Source organism: Dermacentor variabilis, chromosome 2, assembly GCF_050947875.1.
Source record: "Dermacentor variabilis isolate Ectoservices chromosome 2, ASM5094787v1, whole genome shotgun sequence".
Taxonomy (NCBI): domain Eukaryota; kingdom Metazoa; phylum Arthropoda; class Arachnida; order Ixodida; family Ixodidae; genus Dermacentor; species Dermacentor variabilis.
This window is the reverse complement of record NC_134569.1, coordinates 61,989,371-62,012,369: the sequence shown is the minus strand read 5'-3', so window position 1 is coordinate 62,012,369 and position 22,999 is coordinate 61,989,371. Positions and strand designations below refer to the sequence as shown.

Sequence of the window (22,999 nt, the reverse complement as noted above, 5' to 3'; positions counted from 1 at the left end):
TTGGGGGCACGTCCTCCACCCCCCTCCGCCACCTATACCGGTCCGCGCGAGTGTCTACAGAGCGTGACGCGCCGTTTATTCCGCTTCCCCGATAAGCGCGCGCGCGCGCAGCGTCGCCCGCCGGTTTTTTGCCAAAGCGCGGGGGTCACCGGACAGTAGACCGTCGCCTCCTCCTCGGTAAACAAAAGCCAAGCCGCACAGCAACAGAAAGGATGGAGCGAAACAAAAAACAGGAAAGTCCCACTGGTTAGGCGTCAGTGACCGTTCCGTTGAAGGAAAAACAAGCCTAATGGGTTGAGCGCTCGATTGAGATAATGAGCTGTAATGGCGCGTCCCTCTCTGTACCGCGTGCGCTCTCGAGAAAAGCAGTCACTTTACAGTAAACATGAGTGCGAGATTGCGAGGTTTGAAGTCCACTAACTGCTCAGCGAGTTACGAGAGACGCCCTACATTTGGTGGCGAGCTCTAAATTTTGACCTCACCGGGGGCATTTTTATTGCGATAGCAGTTATATATGGGCACTCCAGGTGCATTTTCTCCAGGCGCATTTTCGTCACCGTGAGGTTCCGTTAAATACAGAAAGCGTGCGAGGGTGAGCCGGCGAGCGCGGTTCAATCCCGCGTATGCGTGCGAGGAACGCCGCCCGGATGCGTGCCCTCCTCCTCTGGCGAGCGAGGCAGGGGGGTCAGGTGAGGGAGGAGGGTCTCCGGCTGCTGCTCGATGTCCGGTGGCTTCGTATGCATTGTGCTTTCGACGTTTCGTTAACGTTGAAGCGACAGATGCGCGGAGGTCAATTGGCCCGCGGCTGCTGCCGCGATTCATAACTCCAGCGTTTTCACAGACAGTTCCCGCTGTCATCTAGCGAGATGTGTTCGTGTTTACCTGTGCGCGCGTGACACCTTGCTGGTTAATTTAGTTAAAACACGTTGGCGGGCTAGTTGGTATGAATCCATGATGGAATGTGTAAGCGCAACTGAACAAGGACGTAGAAATAAACAGACACACAAAGACAGCGCAGTCTCAGTGTGCGTTTCTTTCTACGTCTTCGTTGAGTCACGCTTACATATTCTATCATTGTTAATTTAATTAGTGAGCGAATGGTTACAAGTTTATACGGCAGATAAAACTACTATCCTTACTTCGTACAGCTATCTACTAATTTGCTATCGCAATCGGTGCGCTTCGCCTTTCGGGCGGAACTGCCTTTTTTTCTTTTTTTATCCGTCCACCGGAAGAGCGGTACACGCGAGTGCACGCCTTCCACCCCCATCAGAACGTGGCCGGTTATCGGAAGCCGTGACAGAACGCCATAGCCCCCGCGGCGAGTAACCAGGAGCGCGGCACGAGGAAAATGTTTCGACCACACGCGCCGGCAGATCGAGCTCCACGAAACGAAGAAATTAATTTTCGCGATAACAAGACATGCCGGCCAGCGTTGAGCCAAGGTATCGCTCACCAAAATGCTCGTGCGGGGGGCTGCTCACTGCTGAGCCGAAACGACGCGGTATAAAATCTCGTTGCCGGCGTAAAAGAAAGTTAATTTTCTATCCTATAATAACGTTCACACAATATGTCCTTTACAAGATAACGCTGCCGGGATAGCGTCCCTACTTTGCAACTGTCATAAAAACGTCCGCGATGACATTCGGCTCGGATGCACCATCCTGCGGCGGCCGAAGATGCGCATTCGCGCCAGCGAAAACGCTATCCCCCTTGGAACACAGCACATCAGGGTATCCAGGATTCTCGATAAATCGCTCGAGATAGCGCCCAGAGCGACGACTCACTGGAGCGGCGGGCGTCCTTGGAAACCATGGAAGACGAAAATAACCTTTCGTTTTTTTCTTTCCTAATTTTTTTTTTCTCTCCCCATGCTGTCAACGCAGTCGATACCAATGCGAGGTGAAAATAACCTGGGTACGACGCGCGTCATTCCGTTTCATCAAGCCCGCTTCCACTGGCTCAGCCAATCAATGCTAACGAAAGAGCCGTGCGTTCCGAGATACAAATCCGATAATACGGCCTAGGAGACCATGGCAAGCTGGTCTACACTTCTGTCCGAGTGAACAGTGCCGAAGGGCGGCACAACTAATTGGATTTCGCAACCAGTTACAGAATATGGGATGGCAACGGTAAGGGGAAGAGAGAGAACGACAGGGAAAGACGGAAACAGCTTAGAGCTGCCGAGACCCGGAAAAACAAAACCGAGCGACGTTCGTACCAGGTAAAACGAAGACGACTTCGTGTGCGTGCGCTTTTGGCACTCTAGAAGGGGCTGACGGGAGGCGACAGCTTCGGGCCGAGCCCAACGGAATCGTACCACGAGGAACCCCCGTATCTGGAACAGCAGAGCGGAACAAGAAGGCTCGCGAGGCCAGCCGGCGAGAGTGCCACGCCCACTTCGCGACCGGCCAGCCAGCGCGCGCGCGCGCGCCGCTTCCTCTACTGCAACAACTAAACGGCCACTGCGCCTCTCTCCCCGACGCGCACGAGATCGACCACGAATCGAAAGGAAAGAACAAAGGGAGGGAGAAGAGGCGAGAAGAAAATCGAGCGCTGCAAAGCAGAGCGGGCCAGCGCGAGATGAACATAGAAAACCGGGATAACAGGAACCGCGACTTTCACCGCCGTCGCTTCAACCCGTTCGCTCGTCGTCGTCCGCCTGCGCTGCCTTCCGTGCTCGCGCCTAGATCACTCACGAAGGGGGGCGCGGCGCGGTCGCCGCCCCACCTCCATCTGCGCCGTCGCGAGGGGCGGCGGCGGCGGCACCGGGGTCGCGTTCGAATCGCGGTGTTTAAGGTCCCAAGGTTGGCTGCACAGGGGTCTACGAGAAACGCTGCAGGGGGGGGGGGAACTGTTGCGGATTAATTTTCACTCTCCACGGGATTCTCGCACGCGAATGACGTTACAAGAGCGTTCTGAATTTCGCGTTGGGCGGCATACGGCCTCAGCAGTCGGTTATCGAACCCGCGAATGAGGCCACGTGCGGTCTCGTGCGATCCGCGCACTTTCCTTTTATCGAATTGCAAAGATTGCACCGAAGCAAGACTTCTCTCGTATCAGACCGAAGGAGCCCCACAATTCCCTGCGAATGCCGTAATCTACAGTTAATGCGCAGTACAGTGCCGCGTTGCTATAGCTCCACAAAGCGGCACCAAAACGTCGGAAAAGCGGCCTATGTGCCAAAGCCAGAAGGAGAATTGGGGCCGGGCAAGTAAATGCCTGCGAGCAAGGGGGAAGGGGCAGGCGTGAGCGTCGTCAAGGGCCGCCGCTGCCGTTTCGAAGGGACGCGCTGGTAACATCACTGCGCTGCTCCCAATACGTCATCGCACGAGTGCGACTGTCACATACATATACGCCGCTCTTCACGGAGAGCAGACCAGAAAAGAGGCCCCGCCGATGGCACATAAGGTCGGGTAGCAGATGCCGATTATCATCCTCCCAGAGCGCATATTTGTATACATTTTTTTCTTTCAGGCGCCTTATAAGACATCGCCGAGCATCCATTCGCGTGATGGCCGCCCACCGCCGTCGCGTTTGACGCTCGCGTCCCGCGCACGCCGTACAGGCAAGGGCGCGTCGCCACGGCCGCGCCGCAACGATCACGCTGCGGGGCGACACCTGAGACGCGAGCGAGCCAGCCTCGAAGAAGCACGAAAAAGCGGGCAGGGACACACGCAGCTCTCGCTCTCGGCCGCCATAGAATCAGATCCGCGGAAAGGAAAGCAGGTCGTACGGAACCGACCGCGGAGGAGAGCCGTGACCGAGCGGCACCGGAGGGAACGCTCACCGCCACCTCCTTGCCGAGGAAACACCACTCCCGTCGAGCGAGAAAACTGGACCAGCAAGTGCGCGCTCTCTTTGCTTTTTTTTTTCTTTCGACAGCGCGACGCAGCACGTGCGAGGCAACCCAGTCGTCAGCTGTTGCCGCCCGGGTGTACGCCCATTTCTCTCCCCGAGGCATTCGAAGCTCGGCGGCGGCAGCAGCAAGAGCGAGGGAAAACGAAGAAACAGAAATGGTGTCGCGGCGATCCGACACGGAGGGTCTTCCTTCCGCCAGAGCCCTTCTTCCACTCCCAAGTCCGGGAAGTGACCGACTGACACACTGTTGATGATAGCGGGTCGCGCCAGAGAGCGCTTGGTTCGCGCCGAAATTCAACCGTGATGCGAACAATGGACGCGCGGGGCCTGACACCGCAGATGTGGCCCAAGGCCGGTAAACAGTGAGCAGGTACCCGTACCCCCGGTGGTATCGCACGCGATTGAAGCGACCGGTTTCAGAGGAGGGGGGCTTCATACCCTTATAGTGATTTTAGTGACAGCAAGGGCAGCGGAAGTGGGTGCGACGTCAACCTTCATGTCCGTCGCCATACAGTGAGGCATAACTGACGACGGACGCCGCCCGAATGTCTCGCTAAAGCTCGTCTCAGAAATGCCCCGCAATCCGAGGTTAAGAGATGAAAATTAATAACGTGCGCAACTAGCAGAAGAGCGAGCCCGTGCGTTTCGCTTAAGAGGAAAGGCTGCGGAGGCAAGCCAATAAATGAAATGTGGAGATTATCTTGGCGCCGGGTCAGCCAAGGGCGAGCGCAGTAAAAGAGCACGGAACTCTCGGCGTCCCGCCTTTTCCTTTGATTTCTGCCTCGGTTCTTTACGACCACAAGTTTGTAGAACAGCTCGTAGAAAGGCCTGTCCCACTTAGCTGAAATCAAGCGCCCGAAGCAGTGCAAGTCTGTAAAGAGAGAGAGAGAGAATACGCGGTGCCGTTGCCACGCACGCACAGGGGCCGTTGGTCTGAGGAGCTGAGGGGGCTGACTGTAAGGTATCGTATAGTTGCGCCATACACAATGCAGTTACCTCGTACTTAGGAGGGTGTCTCGATGCCAGCGCCAAATGGGCATCGAGGCATCCTAGAACGTAGCGCTCAGGCGCGCCGCACTATGGTGTGCTCAAGGGGGCGTGGCGATAGACAAGTCATAGAGAGATTGACAAGTGCTTAAATGACATAGGGGGAGTGAAAGTTCAGAAATGCCACTTCGAGAGCATCGTGTTTCAGAGATGAAACCCGTTTTACGAACGTCCGATCGTTAACATGTGCGCACACCCTACAAAACAGAACGAGTGCGTCTACCGACCTATGCACAGACGCGCTCATGATGTTTGCAGCAAGGCAATAATAGTGCGAGTGAAAGTAGTGCTTCTGACGACATTAGATGTAATCGCTTCAGCTGAGAGTCGGTACTTTTGTTCACCAGATTGACCTCGAGCAAGAAACAGTCCCGCGGACAATTTTTTTTAGGACGACATGGCGCCGCGCTTGTCTGCGACGGGTGGGGTGCCAAATTTTTTTTCGGTTTTATTGCTATTATTTTAAAGTTAAGCAGTCAGCCTACGTCTGCCACGGGAAGCTCAGTTACGCAAGGTCGGAAGCTGGAAGGTCGCGGAGTGACGCCTGTGAAGTTAAACAACGGCGTACTAGGTTTCTTTTTTATGCGGGCGTTTCTCTCGCGCGCTGTCTCTACCTGTCGTGAGCGGCAACAGAAAGCGTATACGTCAACTAAGTCTGGCGCATTCCCCTTGCCCAACGTTCCTGCACAGGCGCGGTTACCATTCCCGACCCATTTAAGCACTGCCGAGAAGTGTTCAATGAAACCATAGCACACGAGCGCCACGGTGACCGGCGCAAACGAGAGCGCAGCAGCCGCCTTTTCGCAGCTTCGACCGAACAACATACGCCGCCTTTCCCAACCAGCACAGGAGGTAGGTTTTCACCCATCGAGGCTGCAGGCAGGCAGTCGAACCCGCAAGCCTGAAATTAACGGCCCGGCTTCGTGGAGCCCGCTCGCTCGCTCCAGCGGGTCCCGAACGCGAAGCCGGCCAAGGGGAGGCGGAACCGAGCAAGCTCGCTCTCTTATAAAGCGGAAACGAGTTTCAAAGATAACGGAAGAGGGAGGAAAAGTACAGCGTGTAAAGGGGAGACGATGGGAACACACGCAGGAAACAGAAAACAACCCGTACACGGTTGGCGCAAGCGCAAATAAACGAAGGAGATCCGAAGAAAGAAGGCGGTCCTCGCAGGAGAGGGAGAACACGAGGGAAGTAGCGTGGGGCGGCAGTAGCAACAGCGGGCCGCCGCTTCCGAAGTGCGGCACCGGCGCGTGGTGGCCACCACGTACGGGCCGCACGAAAGGGGGCGGCTCAACAGAAGAGGGAAGCGCTGAGAGGGGGGAGGGGTGCGCGTAGCGCAATAAACCAAAGAAACACACCGGGAAGTGGCCCAGCCTAGCGCACGCACGTCAAGAAACTCATGACGGTAAACACGCGCTCCTCCAGGGGCGGCGGTCTCAGCTGGACGAGAGGGGGGGATGGGGGCGTAAACAGTCCAAGCACGGTGGCTCACGTTGCTGTGTGAAACAAAACGTACAGGTTTTGAGTCGAAGCCATTTTTGCAAGATTCCCAAAAGGAAGCAGCGCTGCCGCGCAGACGTTTAATCGGAATGCGAAATGGCCGCGGAGAAGCGCACAGTCACGCAACCCCTGGCGCGCCGTCATCCACAGCAGATGAGCGCTTTTACTTGCCGCGCACAGCCGAATGCGGCGGAGCATGACTTGTACCGCAGTCGTTCGACGCGAGTTTACATGTGGAGTTTACATTCGCCCTGTCTTTATGTTCTCACATATCTGCGATCGTGCTTCTCGCGCTATATTCATTACTGTTCGACTTTAGGAATTGTGGCCGCAATTTACAGAGCCACCGTGGCAGATGTCACGTGTTTCCCTAAAGCATGCTACAAAACTTGTTTGATCGCCCACTGCGACGTTAAAAATAAAAAAGGAAGAGATCCGTCGCGAGTCAGCGACCAATACTCTGTAAGCACAGTGAACCTGTTTCCTGTGGCGACGCATCACAGTTTGATGCCAGTGGAACGACATCATAAACACTTCTCGTCATCGCACGGTGTAAAGGAAAAAAGAAAAATCAAAGCAGATGTTTAGGAGTGTACAATTTGTTTCGACACGTGCGCCAAAAGCAGCTTGCAGTGAGCAGGAACACCTGTTACGTTTTGCGAACAGCGGATGAAGAAAAAAAGAAACAAGAGTGAGAACATGAGCCAGTTAAGTTACTATGTGCGATAGGTCGGAGACAGGCGCCGCGTGAATAACGGATAAAACACAGGTGTGTATATCCCTGGCGTCGACGCGTTTCAACAGGCTCATTCCGGGAGAATCGCAATATGGAGTTAAAACCGTTCAAACCAACATTACACCAACATTAAACGACCGTTTTGCTGCTTTTGTTTTTTTCGCTGCAGAACAAGAAAGAGCTTAGCTCTGCCAAACATTTGGCAGAGCTAACCTCCTCCTCCACTAACTCAGCGGCTCCGGCAGCCACCTGATTAGATAGATAGATAGATAGATAGATAGATAGATAGATAGATAGATAGATAGATAGATAGATAGATTCAGTTTGAGGTTAGGGAGTTGACCTTGCTGTTGTTTTGTGGCCCAGTTTAGGCGACTACAGCAAAGCGCAGGACGAGTTCACCCGCGGCTGTATCGGCCAATAACCTGAAACGAAGCACGCAGGTGGGTTCCGCGAAGAGGAGACGCGGTAAACACCCACGCGTGGAGAGAAAACGGATTAGTGGCTGCGCCGTAGAAAAGGCACTAGATCTGCACGCTCGTTCGGAAGAAACTGGTAGACGGCCGGACCTGAAGGGGAGCGTTCGGGGAGACTGTCGTGAAGGTGAAAGGTCACCGCTGATGCCCATGCGCTTCCCAAATGCCCCGTCGACCGTCTCGGTCACGGAAATTTGGCGACGCGACGCTGCCCAGCCGGTTTGATGTTTGGCATCCGCGTACGCCTTCTGAGAATGCCTGTGAAAACAGCGGTAGCTTTACAATCACTTAGCCGGCTACGACCGATGGATCCTTTTGTGTGCGATCGCCATCGGGTCCCAATTATAGTGTTTGGATTTCAAGCGAACCGGCACACAGCTGCACGGGAGACAGTTTTCTCGGTACTGGCAGGGCAGCCCGCTGTCCGGCAGATATGCAGTCAATAAGCCCTAGTTTCATGGAAACATTCTCGCAGCTTGCATTGCGGTCGCTTGCAGGTGAAAAGATGAGGACATCAGGGGCCGATACTCGCAGCCCAACGTAGGGCAGAGGGAGATGGCACGTGGCTTTGAGAAATTCTATCCCCTGGCGTGTTGTAAAGAGTGCCACTGTTTCCACCAATGACGTGAGCGGCACGAAGAGGGTTGTGCTATTGGTTACAATGATGTGAACTCGCATGTGTGATTGGTTGGTTTGCGACTTCTGTGTGCAACTGAGGGCTTAAAAAGTCATGTTTAATTGTGCGGAGGAGGAGCTTAGGGCTTGGACTCGGAGAGACGCCTCGGCGTTTGAATAAAGCGTCGCTTTATCGGACAACGGCTCTTCCTTCGCGCTGCCACCGTGCACTCGAATGATCGAGGGGCGCCGACTTCGGACCTTCAACACCTTCCCTCCTTGACTAGTGTTGAAGCTACCGGAGGACAAAGGGAAAGGAAATTAACTGATAGATAACTGATAAATTTACTAGTTAACTATAGTTAACTGATAGTTAACTGACAACTATAGTTAACTATAACGATAGTTAACTATAGTTAACTGATAGAATTAACTGATAGTGCGGATAGATGGCATCGGTAAAACGTTTCGTGCGAGTAGCCCTTGAACTGTCACACAGCAAGAGAGAAGGCATGGAAGGTGGGACAATAGTGTGTTATAGCTCAGCGTAGACGCCACGGCGCAGGTACCGCGCACGCGCACTGGCGTCTACGCTGGCCGGCTGGTCAGCTGAGCTATAACTCTTTACTAACTCGGTTTCCAAGACTAGCATTCGATGCGACCACAACCGGCGGTAGGGTTGTCGAGAGCACGTACATACACACACACACAGAGAGAGAGAGAGAGAAAGAGAGAGAGAGCAAACTTGTGGCCTGCATCTTGCACACTTACACAACAACCCGCGGGCGCTATCACCCGGAGCTTCGCAACTGCGGGGGCGCGCACTCGTGGCCGCGCTGACAACGCCCACTTGCGCGCGCTAACACGGCTGCGTTCGGAATAGGAGCAGCCAATTACGACGACGCACTGAAATCACGCCGTAAAGATGTCTCGGACTACGGAATGAAGTTTATCATCGTCAACACCCGCGGCGGTGGGCTCGTTTCCTTCCCTCGGATCTCGAAAAATGGAAGTAAAACGCAATAATACGCTAGTGTACTTGTCGGGGCACGGTAAAGGACACGATCCTGTCAAAAACAAAGCAGAGTGCTTCACAATGTAGTGCCCCTCAGAGCCCACAACGCAGCTCGCGTGATGGGGGTGCCCTTTCCTGGACACTCAAAGCACCGCCATATTGTGGAATGCGCCACCGGGTCAGCTATTTTTGGCTTGCAGTGCGGATACGCCCTCTCCGAATGGCTCAAAACGTCAAATGAGGAGGTGAAGCAGGCATTAGCACTCCCCATACGTGGGCTGATCCCGAAGATAGTGCTATGCCGGGCTGACCCGCGGTGGAGGTGAAGCAAGCGTTAAGCACTCCCTATACGTAGGTCGATCCCGAAGTTAGTACAATGCCGGGCCGACCCACGGCGGATATGCAGTTCGCCATTAAGGGGCCCACATACACAGCTTCGCTGGTCAGCCTTCTTCACAGAGCGGAAGGGCAATTAGTTTTTTTGTTGTTGTTCCGTCCCAACGTGACAACAAGCCGCGTACAGTGGGCCAAGCGCGTAAGACCAGCATTTCGCGGTGCCTCTTCAAGCGCATACAATAGGCGGCGACACAATTCGAAGACCTCAACGTCTTAGAGCAGTCGGCATGTAAGTTTTTTTGGCTCGGAGCTTACGTGGGCATCTCGGTACTGGTGCGACTAAAGACCTTCAAGCGCGACGCCCACACATCGGCCCTATACAATCAGTGCTCACCTGATAAAACACTACAGCGAACTCTTATCGGAAATCACGATAACGGAAACGATTCTACTACGATGGCGCGCATAATGCAGGCCCGAGTGTAAACAACGATTATCGGCGCGCAGCTTGACATTTCGATAAGAAACAAAGCTACGACATTTCGATAAGAAACAAAGCTAAACCGGACCAGGAACATGACAAAGTGGCGATCGCTCTCGTCCTTTCCAATCGCGTGCGATTTGCGACTCACGCCGACCGTCGTTACTGCCACAAACAACATGCAGAGCGAGCGATAAAGAAATGAAACAAAGCGGAAGCAATCGTTAAGACTATCTTGCTCTCAATGCACTGTTATCAGTAAGAGAGAAACGGCGAAAGCGAGAGTGAGTACAAAGGGGGCATTGTTTAGAAAGCAAGGATAAACATGCGCAGGCATACGCAGCAGCGCCCCCAGTTCATTTATGCTTTTCCAATGCTCGAGGTTATTTTACGCTATCTTTTGACAAACGTAATCCTAATTGGAGGCGCGAATCTCGGGAGGTCGACTGTCCTGCAATTATGTTTTCCGACCGAAGGTCTACCGACGACATTTCGAGCCCCTTCATGGAAAAAGCGCTAGAAAGCAAGAGCTTTGTGGCGGCATGTAGCGTTCGGTGCACCTGTTTTTTTTTGTTTTTTTTTTAGGTCTCTCTTGTCTGCATTAACTAATCTTAGCCTACGCAGATTCATGGGAAATGGCTTATGGGGATCAGAAGGCCCGAATTCTCCGTTCAATGAAATCAATGAAGAGGCGGGCCTCCAGATGCGACTATGTGGTCGGAAAGCAGCCTCTCCAGGGCAGCCCACCTATGTGACATTTCGCAAGATGCCCGCCGACCGCGGTGTTGTTCTCTTTCTCAGAATGAGGCACAATCGAACCAGGAACGGCGTATCGCGACAGCGGCGGCAGCCTCTTCCGAGAACTTCAACCGCGTGGGCGCCGGACGTTGCATAAAAGTATGCGCGCCTCCGCGTCAACGCAACGCGAGGTTGGGGCTTACAGCGAGACCGAGGAAGCCACCGGCATCGGCGAGACAGCCGCACAAAGAGGGAGAATGATCGAAAATAAGGAAAGGCTTTCGCACGCAAAACAGGAGGAGTCGGCGGAGGAAAAAGCAAGGGCGCCGCGCACTGGTAGAGGAGAGGGCGCGTCGCAAAACAACTGGAGCAGACCACGCCGCGACTCGGAACGCCGTGCCTCGGCCGTGCGCGTACACAACCCAGTACAATACAGGAGGCTGGCACGGCGCACGCTGTGCTAGAGTGCTACCTCGGTGTACGCACGATGGCGACAACACCCTCTCTCATTGAGCCGCGGGGGGAGTAGTCCGCTCATTCGTACCGCTCCGGCGTCTGAGAGCGCGCACATAATCACTACCCTCACACACACCAACGCCTTGCAAGCATGCTCTGCACCCTTCCTCCCGTTTCCCGTACGCACTTCAAAGAAGGGCGCTCCGGCCGACTCCGCAGCATGCGCGGCCAAGCGTCGCGCGACCGGCTCCTCCTCCCGCGGTCTCGCATTCAAACAAATACGCGCTTGCCAGTAGTAGCACGCATCGACGCTCCAACCTGTACACCGAGCGCTTGGAGGCGTACGACGTACCGACCGCCACGAAGACCGACCAGCGCGAGGAAGGCACGAGACTCTTGGGGGGGGGGGGGGGGGGGGGCGACGACGACTGTGTCCCGCGTCGCTCTTTCGACTTGGACTCGGCCATCGCGGGCGCGAAGTGCGTCCGGCGCGCGAGTAGGAGAATCAGGGTGGCCCGCATAGTAGCCGTACATGGCGGCAATGATGGAGGAACACGACAATTTCTTATGTTTCTCCGTATTTAATCTTGGTATGCGTCTTCTTTAGCATTTATTTGTACTCTCACTACAGTCACCTTTGGCTGCAGCATAGTTGCGAAACAGCTTCAGCACCCATGGCGTCACCCCTTGTTCTCCTAACATCGCGCTTGTGCGCGCACATGCATGCGTGTTTTGGGACGAAGAGGACGAAGACTTGGATGCCCGCGAGTCCGTGCTTAGTTCAGTCACGAAATATGAAAGGGCAATGAGGTGAGGCATGCAACTCGCGGAACTCTATCAAGGCTCATTCGCCCTTTAAGGAACGCGAAAGGAAAAGACCACCGCAGAAGGCAGGCGCGCTGAATGCAAGGCAGGTGCCGGGCAGTACGTCTAGTCGAACGGCGTCTAGGCGTCACGGGAAAGCTGCGGGATGCCGAAACCCGAGGCACGCAAATATATCGAGAGCACCAAACGCACGCCGAGAGAGGGATGTAAACGGCACGCGGAGGCGTCACAGGCAGCCAGAGAAGAAAAGAAATACAGCAGCGCTTGGAACTGCGCAAGCCGACCGGGCCACAGAAACGAAACAGCACGCGGGCTCGCTCAACGGCAGAAGAAGGAACGGGGAGAAGGTGCGTGCACGCTCAGGGGGTACGAGATTTATGCAGGCCGATATATAGAAGATGGGCGACAGCACCGACCGGCGGAGAGCCGGGAAGCGTCCGGCGCGCGCACGTAGGCCGCCCACCACCCCTGGCCCGAGGTATAAACGCAGGAGGAGAAAAGCAACCAAAGAAAAAAAAAAGCATACAACCAGAACGACCGCACTGCAAGGAGCGGACAGCGACGACGAAACAATGGCTACCTGCCACGGGCAAAGTGGGTCACGGCAGAGAAGCGCCGCTCGCAACGGCACCGAGCCAGCGGGCGGGAAAAGAGCAAGAAACGCACACACGCCGCGCGCGCGCGACGAGAGAGAAAAGTTGCGAGCTTCCGAAACAAACGCTGCCCCACGGAGCGTTTCGCAAGCGGCCGCCGATTCTGGAAGCGCGTGTTCTCCCCTGGGTTCCCCCACCTCACTTTCCTCCGCCGCTTCGCCGTGCCGTCCATTCTGCACGCGCGCCAGAACGCGGGCGAAATCTGGATGATGGACACCGCGGATGCGTGATGAACCGACTCGCTCGCTCTTTTCTCGCTAACGGTGGCGGCAGCATCGCCGGCGGCAGACCGCGGGCGTGGTTTGGCAGGTGGTGCTGTCAAAATGAGGTCTCTATTATCGAGGCGCCAAAAAATACGGAAGTGGTTATAAAGAAAACAAGAAGGCGCGGACTTCAAATGACTTTTTCGCCACCTCGCTTTCGTTCGGGGAGAACCAGCTGGCGCCCCTTGGCGAAGACGGCAGCGAACGCAAGTGAGAGAGTGCTACAGGTAACGCTAATAAACGATGACAAAAAAAGATGCAAGAAATAGTGAGCCGCCGAAAAATGGGCACTGGCGCTATGTGCTTATTTATGAGGGGTGTGTCCTCTCTCTAGACGCAGCGCACCGCTACTGGTTGGCCCGGTACCGCGTTTGACGAGCGACGAAAGTAAAAATCAAAATTACCATAGAGGAGATATCACGGTGGACCTCTACGGAGTTCTCGAATTAGGTATGATGCGCAAAAGACAGCTCTATATATTTTTCTCTTTGGGCGCCTGATTAGCAGGCCTCCGCAAACGCGCCGAGTCCAAACACGCCCAATCGAGTTTCGAGCAGCGGCAGCTAGTGAGAGAAATCAAAAAGGGTGCCGAGCAGGGGCGCTACATCGTCGGCCGCCGAAGTCGTAAAGCAACCGGACGAGACATCGCGGTGTCGTAAAGCCGGAAGTGCCGTATCAAAACACTCCGCTCCCGGGGCCCGCATGCGCCGCTACACAACGAAGGGACGGTGCCCGCGGCGAAAGCTAGGCGAGCTGCCCCAGAATGCTCTCCAAAAGAGCGCGTATCACTGCGCGCGCTCCACTGAGTGCTACCGCGGGGCAACTCAGGATGATGTACACGCGGCATCTCATTACCGGAAAGGCCCAAGCCAGTGTGCACCAACTTTAAGGGGGAGGAGTGTAGGTCAAAAGCCGATGCAAGAGCAGGCGCTTTAGCAACGACAATGAAAGCATAAAGACGTGCGTGATGGCCACGAGAATTTCTGCTGCGCTGGTTGGGAATTCGGGACTAGGGATGCCCATATACATCCGCTAACGGCACGCACACACAACAACAAACCAGAGTCCCGACTCGTCCACAAGGCGGGGCAATGAGTTTGCGCGGTTCCTCAATACGGAAGAGGTCACCCGATAGCGAAGACAAAACGTAGGGCATGTCCCTCGAGAGATTTCACGGAATAGCCTCCGCAAGCGCGCCAAGGCTTGATGACCTCGGGCTAGCACTTTCGCCGCGAGCAATCCTTCCGCATGGCCGTCGCGCGGACGCGGCGAGGAAGAAGGCGAGTGCGCAACAAAGCCGGCGGCTTATCTGCGGCGAAGGTGGTCTCGCCGATAGCGGGGCCCAGCAGACCGCCGCCTTTCTATCGCTCGAGTGCACGCGTGTCGCAAGGCGAGCGCTCCCCTATCGTCGCTCCACTCACTCTGGGCGCGGGCCAAACGGCTGCGAGGGTTAGCACACGCGGAAACTGCCGACGGCGCCTGCCGTCGAACGGCACAAGAATCGAGGCACGCGTCGCCGATCGCATCGGACCACGTTCACGGCACCCGCGCCACTCCCACAACGCCGCGCTGGAAAGACACACACACACACAATGTTTCTTTTTTTCCCTTTTCTCCCCCCCCCCTTTTTTTTTTCGTCCCGCGCTCCCCACCGGACGATGGGAGGGCTGGCGGAATTCGTGACGTACGACTTCGCCGAAAACTCCTCAGCCCTCGTGAACGCCTGTATGGAACCAGAAGCGCCCGTCATGTTCTTCTGAGTCATCTTCAAAAAGTAGCAGCGCTGGATTAAAAAAAAAAAAAAGAAGCACCAGAAGCCACGTGGCAGAAGAACTGACTAAAACCTGAAAGCCTGTCTTCCACGAAAAAGAACGTTTACTTCTTCGGGTAACTAGGAATCCCACCTGGCCTGCTTCCATTCTTTCGCTTCCCGAATGTTTGAACGTGGAGGGGAAAGAAAAGAGGGTGGGAGCAGATTTGTCACGCTTCAGAGGGTTACCTTCATGGTCAGCTGCGGGAGAGCGGCGTGCGCGACAAAACCAGATTTATGGACTTCGGGTGCAATTGCAAGCTTGGCTTGCATGAACGCGACGCGAGCTGGTGGAGTCAGAAGTGGACCTCATCGCATTCGCGTGCCTTTTGCCCAGCGTTTTGGGCGAGTCAACGCACCCCTTGCAGACGGATTGACCGAACTCGTATCGACGCTCGCTCGGCCCGACTCGCTAGCGCTTACATGGACCCAACGACCGGTTTCCATCCCGACAAGCAGACTCGACCCGCATTTCTCAAGTAAATGTAGCTACAGCTAGGCTACGTTCACGTGACCACGCACTTCCACTTTGAGCGCTCCAGCGCCGTTGACGGAAATAAATAAATAAATGTGGGCTGTAGAGAGCAGTGTCTTGCTGGAAGAACAGCAAACGAGTATTGGCTGGGTTTCAGCAAGCAACGTTGCCTATAAGACTAAAATAGTTTCTTTGCGTATTAAAAACCCCATGCCCCGCTGGCGTTCTTTTGCAAGAATCGCAAGCACCGAGATTCGCGATAGACATTAAACTTAAGCAGAAGGCGTTCGGAGCGCTCGCCTACGGCGTTGCACATGCAGCACTGCGGACGCAAATTAAAAGTGCCAGCGAGCTCACGGACAGGACACGCGGACTGGCGATTTTCACGCGGTGCTTCACAGATCTCCGCGTCTGTCTCTATTTCTCTAGGCCCTCGGTGCAGGCTTCACAACTGCAGAAGCGACGAAAAAAAAAAAGAACGGAGCTAGATAAACTCGAGGCGCACCGATCCCGTTTGCAATCTACGCAGTATTCGGGGCCTCTTTGTCGCTCGCCCCGAGGAGATACTTGGCCGGTCAAACCGTGGAAGACTGCAAAGCCGATAAGCACTGCGCAGAAAGCGATGTGCCTCGACGAAGCAAAACACGAGCTCGCTGCCGCCTCGAAAGCCGAAACCTGGAGACCGGGCGGGACCGTTTCAAGGCGCCGCTACCTATACAGCATGTTTATCGAGCGAACGGGATCGGCGATGCTCGCCAGTCCGCGAGACACATGGCCGACCTTTCGCACGTGCCGCAAGATGCGGACGCCTGGGGGGAGATCCGATTTCGGCGAAATGAGGAGGAGGAAAGGGAGAGAGTAGAACGAAGGAGACTTTCGTAACGCCTGCTCGGCCATCCACGTTAAAGCGCTGCACCATACAGCACGCGATAAATGTAACGACACCATTTATCTTAGTTGTATACTCCGGCGTTGCTCCGTGTTACGCAGCTCTACGGAGTCCCACATTAGAAGAGCAGCTATGGGCAGGCCGACGGACCTGGGAAGCGGTCGAAAGGCTAGGCCTTTCAATCCTAACGTGGGAGCTTTGGGCTAGGAAACTAGCGCGACCTAATGGACTTCAATAAAGTTTGTCCATCCATCCATCGCGAACTCGGCGACGAGGGCCGAGGGAAGAACGAGATTCGCGAAGCCAGCTGCACGGAGTACAAGAAGCGGCCAGGCCAACAAAACGAGTCACCACTAAAGCTAATGAGAAGCGCAGAAACCTATCGCAGTGCCGGTCTCCAAGACTACCGGTAGTTCTGCAGAACAATTTTACTTTCGGTACATCACCAGATTAGCTTAGATTATGGGGTTTCACATGCTTAAGCCACGATCTGATTATGAGGCACGCCAAAGCGGGGGGACTGCGGAATAATTTGGACCACCTGTGGCTCTTTAGGTGCGCCTAAACCTTAATGCACGGATGCTTTCGCATTTCGCCCCCATTGAAATGCGGCCGCGGCCGGAATTTGATCCGACACCTCGTGTTTGGCAGCCCCACACCATAGCCATTAAGCAACCACGGCCTGTAGTTTTATATTTATATTTGCCTTTATTTCCATAAACATACAATTTATGGGGGATTTAATGAAAAAGTTGCTTGCAGCAACTTGACGGGCCTTAAACCCGGTCTGAGGGCAGCAGGAGTAGGCACAGGCACTAATTCAGGACCGACAAAAACAATACATAAGCAGAAAAAAAAAAATGAGACAAGTTGGCTTAGACATTATGAAAGCAAACAGAAATGCAATGTAAGAAAAAAAAATCTATATCACTATATCAATAACTACCTTATCGACCTTCAAGGCAGGCTTTCTTTTCCTTTGCTTTCTCAGGTGAAATCATACCATAATAGATTTGTAAAAAGTGACTGAATTGGGACTTCATTTTCTATGTTATTGGACCAGGCGTGCGGCGGGGACCGCCTCGCGTGGTTTTGCTGCTTGAAAAACTCCCCGAGCCCTGCACCTAGGAGTATACTGCGCCCAATTGCGCATTAAAAACCAAGCACGGCAGCGCGTTCATCACTCCCGGTACATTCGCTTGTGCACACGCGACCGGTTTAGGCCACAAGGTCGACGGAAACAGCATTGTTTTCCCAACAAATAACAACATCGGAGTGCGCATCCAAGTTTTCAGCCGCAGCTGCGAAGCGATGGCCTTATATAAAGACGACACGCCGCGGATCGTTTCCGCGTGCCGCCGGCTACTATGTAACGAGAGAGAAGAAACGGATCGCGGCGTCTGCGAATAAGTTGCAACTGCGCAAAAGGGCTCGACACGTCTCAAAATGAAGAAACGTGGGCGCAAGCGGCAGCTGCATTCGCCAACCTCGTCTCCTCGCACAGACTGCAGCTGCTTTGTGACGTAAAAGGAGATATCCGACTTTTTTTTTTTTTTTTTTTTTTTTGGCGGTCATCTAGCGAGCGCACGATGGCTTCCGGAACACTGCCGCGTCTTAAAGAATGAAAAAAAAAAAAAAAAAAAAGAAGCCTGCCGTTCCACGGGACTCGTCAAAGGGACGCTCAAGCGGAATACTGATGTAAGCTGGATTGGTAAATTATTTCGCAATACGTTATTGTTAACCACGCGTCCCTTTCCTTTTCACTCGCGGTTTTCAACCCATTTTTATATCCGTAGCGTGAGTAGAAATAGCTGAGGAGGGCTGCAGACGAACGGGAGTGGCTGTAATGAAGCTTTGCAGAGCAGCGTGCCTAATGCTAGAGGCCTATAATGTTACCAGGGCACTGCCTCACAGAAATACTATACACATTCTACAGGGTCAGTATCTCGGTGACAGTTGTAGAGTGACTCAACTACTGTCACGACAGACTGATCCTGACGATGAGTCACTACGCCCTCGCAAAGGGTGCCGGTAGTCGTAAGCGGACTGATGGAGAAATTTGGGCTGTAGCACATATAGCCTTAACCCGTTCTTTCTTGTCGCAAATAGAAAAGAGCGAGACACATGGTCTGTAGCTAAGTTAGTATAATGTAAGTTGACGTGTGTCATTTATGATTGTTTATTGAGTCAAAAGCAGCTTAACTCTTAACCCAAGATAGACTCCCCAGTAGCTGCACGGTTGAGGAGGCACACCCCCTCCGCGCATAATACGGGGACGACAGTCCACGAAGCAATTGGCCTTGATACTTTGCTCAAGGTTATCTCGAAGTCAAGGGCAGAAGAAAAATAAAAAGTTGCGGGGACAGGCAGGTAATGGTGTCACCAGCGGTGGTGCAAGCACACTCGCGCTAAACGTTACGACACCGGACTATTTTGCAAAACCTCCACTCCCAGAGATCGTCCTCATTTGAATTGCGTGCTAATCGTCCGGGAGTACATAAACACAAGTTGAAATGAATTGTATGCGTTTAACAGGCAGCATCAGGTTTACCATTCCGTGCACAGCACTAAAATCACACACTACACTTTTATATACCATGTGAAAAATTATTTGCCAGCTTAATTCTTGAAAGAAAGAACGATTCTACAGACTGCGTTTATTCTCCTCCTAGGAAGGAAAGCACGAGCGGGAAGGCTTTACGAGATATATCACAAGTTTCACTCCAGCGTAGTTCGCCCTCAACCTAGCGACATGAGAAGTACTGTTACCGTTGAATGGCATTTACCACAGCGCAATACCCCCACAGAACAGGAGAGGGAGGGTGGGGAGTGGCTAGCGCGGTTTCGGCGGTAGCAATAGCGAGGCTGATGAGAGCGATCAATATAGAAGTGTGCGGACGACAACCTTTTGTCGGAATAGAGCAAGTTTTGCGCATGCGCAGCATATTTCTGCAAACGGCCCTAAAAGGTGTCACGAGGAATCCCATGTGCGGCCTCGCCATTTTCCCCACCAACATGGCGGCACAAGAACAGCTAAAGTGCACATCCGCCCACTCAAGATTACAAGGCGCGACGCACATCGAAGACTCCTGCGCAGTGTTGCAACACTGCTGCTCTGCTGTTACGGACTCATGACGGATGGGCTCCAGAGGTCGCGAAAGCGAGGCGGCTGCCGATTCAGTGCGGGGAAGAGGCCACGTGCTGGCCTGCGACGGAGGCGTGGCCTTAGGCCTAACACGCACCTTGTTGTCCGGGTAGCAGAGCGTGAGCACCACCGCGCGGATGCGTTCCGAGAGTCCACGCGTGACGACATCACGTGCTCTGCTGCGAAGACTGCAGCACGCTTATTGTACTACAGATTGCAGGTCACGAATGCGGAAGCCTGGACGGAGACAGTGACGTGGGCGTTATGGGAAAACAAAAAGGCACGTAAAGCTGCCCGCCCAACCTTTACTTTGCGCCCGGAGAAAATGATGATGGTGACCATTCGGACCACGCACCTTTGCGACAAACATGCCAACATGATTCCATGAAAACGTTGCGTCGTTTTTCTGGTTTGTGCGTTTTAGCCCAAAACGTTCCTGCTATCTGGCCCTCTCAACAGACACATGTTGTTACTGCTGTACCGCTTTTTTTTTTTTAGTAAACTAATTCAAATTTGTTCAGTTTTCCCGATATTCGCGAAGCAAGCAGGCAACAAGAAAGGCGAGTTCCGTGCATTCAAAGAATACGCTCGACGGTCCCAAAAGAGAAACGCTGCGAACAATGACGCTCTTACGACGCGAGCGGGTCACAAAACAAGGGCGCGCAATTCTGGGAGAAACGCAGAAAGTGAAGGGGGGCAACCGTGCGTCCGCAGCCAACAGGGGCAACGGCAGCAGGAGACACGGAGAAGACGACAGCGCAGAGAAGAGAGAAACGCGTCAAGGTCAGGGAACACGTGTTCGGAAAAAGAAGCTCCCACCCACGGCGCCGGAGAGTCTGGGGCCGCATGTCGACGACGGTGGCCCCTGGGAAGAGCGCGCGCGAGCACACGTGAGTCGCGGCACACGTTGCACGAGATGCGCGTTGGGCAAGCGCGCAAGTGCGACGCTCCGATGCTGCTGGCATTTACGTCGGCAGCGCGTCAGCAGGAGATACCCCACTCCGCGCACGGCCTTTGTGACCTGCCAGGAACGACGGCGCTCCCATACCGCGTGGCCAAACCTACGCATCGCGCTGCTTTTCCGGGTCCACGCTCCCGGCGGCGAAAACGCACGCTGCGTCTGCCGGAGTCGGGACCGCAGATTCCCCCCCCCCCCCCATCCCGGCATTAAATGGCCTCCAGCTGCCGCTCCTAGTGAGCCGGAAGCGCACAGACGCGAACAAACCCGCCCACTATTTCCCATCACTGGCGCGCGATGAAGTGCGCAGAAACACAATAGACGGAACGCGTCGGCGTGCCCGCGAGCAGAGACGCACAAGAACGAAATGGCGGCACTTCACACTGACTGAACGGTGCGGTTCGAACTACACGTGGGGGAGACACATGAAGCTAAAATATACCCCATTTATCAGAAGTGGGCGCGTTGCGCTAAAAGAAGCAGGCTGCCAAGAAGGGCGCAGTGATCTGCGCTTTTCTGTAACTGCGACGCAGAAGGCTTGCGACAGGCAATGACTTCGGAGATGGTCCGTGAGGTTGCGAACTATGGCACCAGCGAAAAGAAAAACACGTACACACGCTCACACAATGGCAGGCAGTCGTTGGCAAGGGCGAAATTAAAAGCGCCGATCGGGCAAACGCGCGCCGCGCCTTTTGTGCTTGCGCCGTGAACCACATACACAGCTCTCCAAGGAGAAGGGTGCGCGCGCGTAAGCAGGTAACTTATGAGCAAAACAAAGATCGCTGGCCCCCTCCTCCGTCAGCGAGATGCTCGGGCGAAGCAGCGTCCAGAGGTGAGCGCGGCTGCCCGAAGGCCACTGGGCGGATGAGGGCGGAGGGAAGTTCAAGAGACCCCGTGCGCGCGGTGTGTTCGGGCTGGCCTCGCTCGAACAACCACCTTTTTTTCCAAGTACGTGTACTACCAACGAGGCGCACGCTCCCGCCAGACCCGTTGCCTCGGTTTCGTCGCGGCGGCTGGGAGGAGGCTGCTTCACGCGCCGTGAGGTAGTGTGGGGGGTCACCCCCTGCTTCCCGCCGAGATCGGGCTCGCTGGCCACGCACGCCCCAACATGCTTATGCGCGCCGAATGGGGTATGAACGCCCTGCCTCGCGACAGTCCGCCGATCACTGACGTAGGCAACGCGACAAGCCGCCTTGACGACAGGGCTAGTGGGCGCATGAAACAGCGGCGCCTCTTCATTACCGCGACCAGATTGCCTGGCCGCTAATCTCTGAACGTTATCGCATCGCTAGTGGCTTTGCAACTTTCTCTCGCGAACACGGGAAGGAGTCGACCGAGCGTATGTGTCGGGCGATAAGCGGCCCATCGCGTTTTTCCGAGGAAGGAAACCAGAAGCCCGCCGCTCTGTCGTCTGCTAAGGAGGAACGCCCCTCTCGGCCGAGGTAGCGCCCCGAGGGTTAGAAACGCGGTCTGAAACTTAAAGCGCCAGCCCCACCCCGCTCACTCCAAGACCAAAGGTAGTCTCCATCTCCTAGCAGCGGCTCTCATGAAAACGTTGGAGACACGGATCGCCAAGCGCGCGAATCGGCACGGTTCACAGCTGATCGAGAGACAAAGCGGAGAGTAAAAAAAAGAAAAAAAAACTGGGCCGGTTCTCCGTAGCGGCCTCTCGCTAGCAGACGATGCGCGTTCAGTTCCGACTGTTTCCTTACCTGTATGCGTGCGTAGATGCGCCTTGAGGTGAGAGCTCTTGCCGTAGACTTTGTCGCAGCCTGCGTAGCTGCAGATGTGGACTTTCTTGAGAGCAGAAGAGGATCCGCGGACGCCGGGTGTGGCCGACGACGCCGCCACGATCGCTTTGTTCGAGGCGGCGCGCACCTTAGGCCTAACGCTACTTACGGGCCTCGCGGCAGCCGAACCAACCGGCTCTTGAGGTACCCGCGTCAAGTCCGCTAGTATCCGGGCGATCATGTACACCGACGTGTCCTTGAGATGAGATTCCTGCTCGTCAGGCACGCAGTCACTGCCGTCCGTCGTGCTCAGAGACGCCGGGCTGCGCCGATCGGAGTCAGAGTACGGGTACGGGTCGCGAGGTCGAGCGTTGGACATCGCCACGAGGCATTCAGCGGCAAGACTCACGTCTCTGTCCGAGTCTATCAACAGACGTACTGCCATGGCGATGCCGGACCACAGACAACGCGTACGACGTGAACGATTCGAGGAGCGCTAACTCCCACGTTGCCACATGAACGCGGGAAAGAAAGCACAGACGCGCGGGGCGCACACACTCCGCGACCGCCTGCTCACATCTGCGACTTTCCCTCGTGGTTTTTGGAGGAGTGGCCAGCGCTCACCTAGCGGAGGTGACGTAAGCGCAGCCTTGCTTTTCATTGGCCATTCCCTCCACAAGTACTTCCGGTCTTTCATTTTTTTTTTCGCATATTTTGCGTTTCCGCGTCCCTACGCTCTCCGAAACGCGGCTACCTGAGCGCGTGGCGGTGTCGGCGACGTCTCACCTCCCGACGCGCGCGCGCGCGCGCGGTCGGAAGCGAGAGAAAATAAAAAATAAGGGGGGGGGGGAGAAAATCGTTGCTGGTGGCTGCAGAAATGAAGGCATTCGGCCTCTGCGACGAAAATTTGCGTCTACGATCGCAACAGAGGGCTGGCATATTCTTCACGTCTTTAATAGCTCTCCAGCTCCATAAATATATATATATATA

General features: G+C 54.8%; 1 protein-coding gene across 1 annotated transcript in view; it reads right to left on the bottom strand.

The window, feature by feature from the left end:
• LOC142571994 (uncharacterized) overlaps positions 1–22,612 on the bottom strand; it is a 34,880-nt gene extending 12,268 nt beyond the window's left edge. The window contains exon 1 of the mRNA XM_075680765.1: positions 21,992–22,612. Within this exon, the coding sequence (XP_075536880.1) occupies positions 21,992–22,454 (463 nt within the window). The 5' untranslated portion in view covers positions 22,455–22,612. The remainder of the gene's footprint in view (positions 1–21,991) is intronic.
• Between the last annotated feature and the right edge of the window lie 387 nt (positions 22,613–22,999).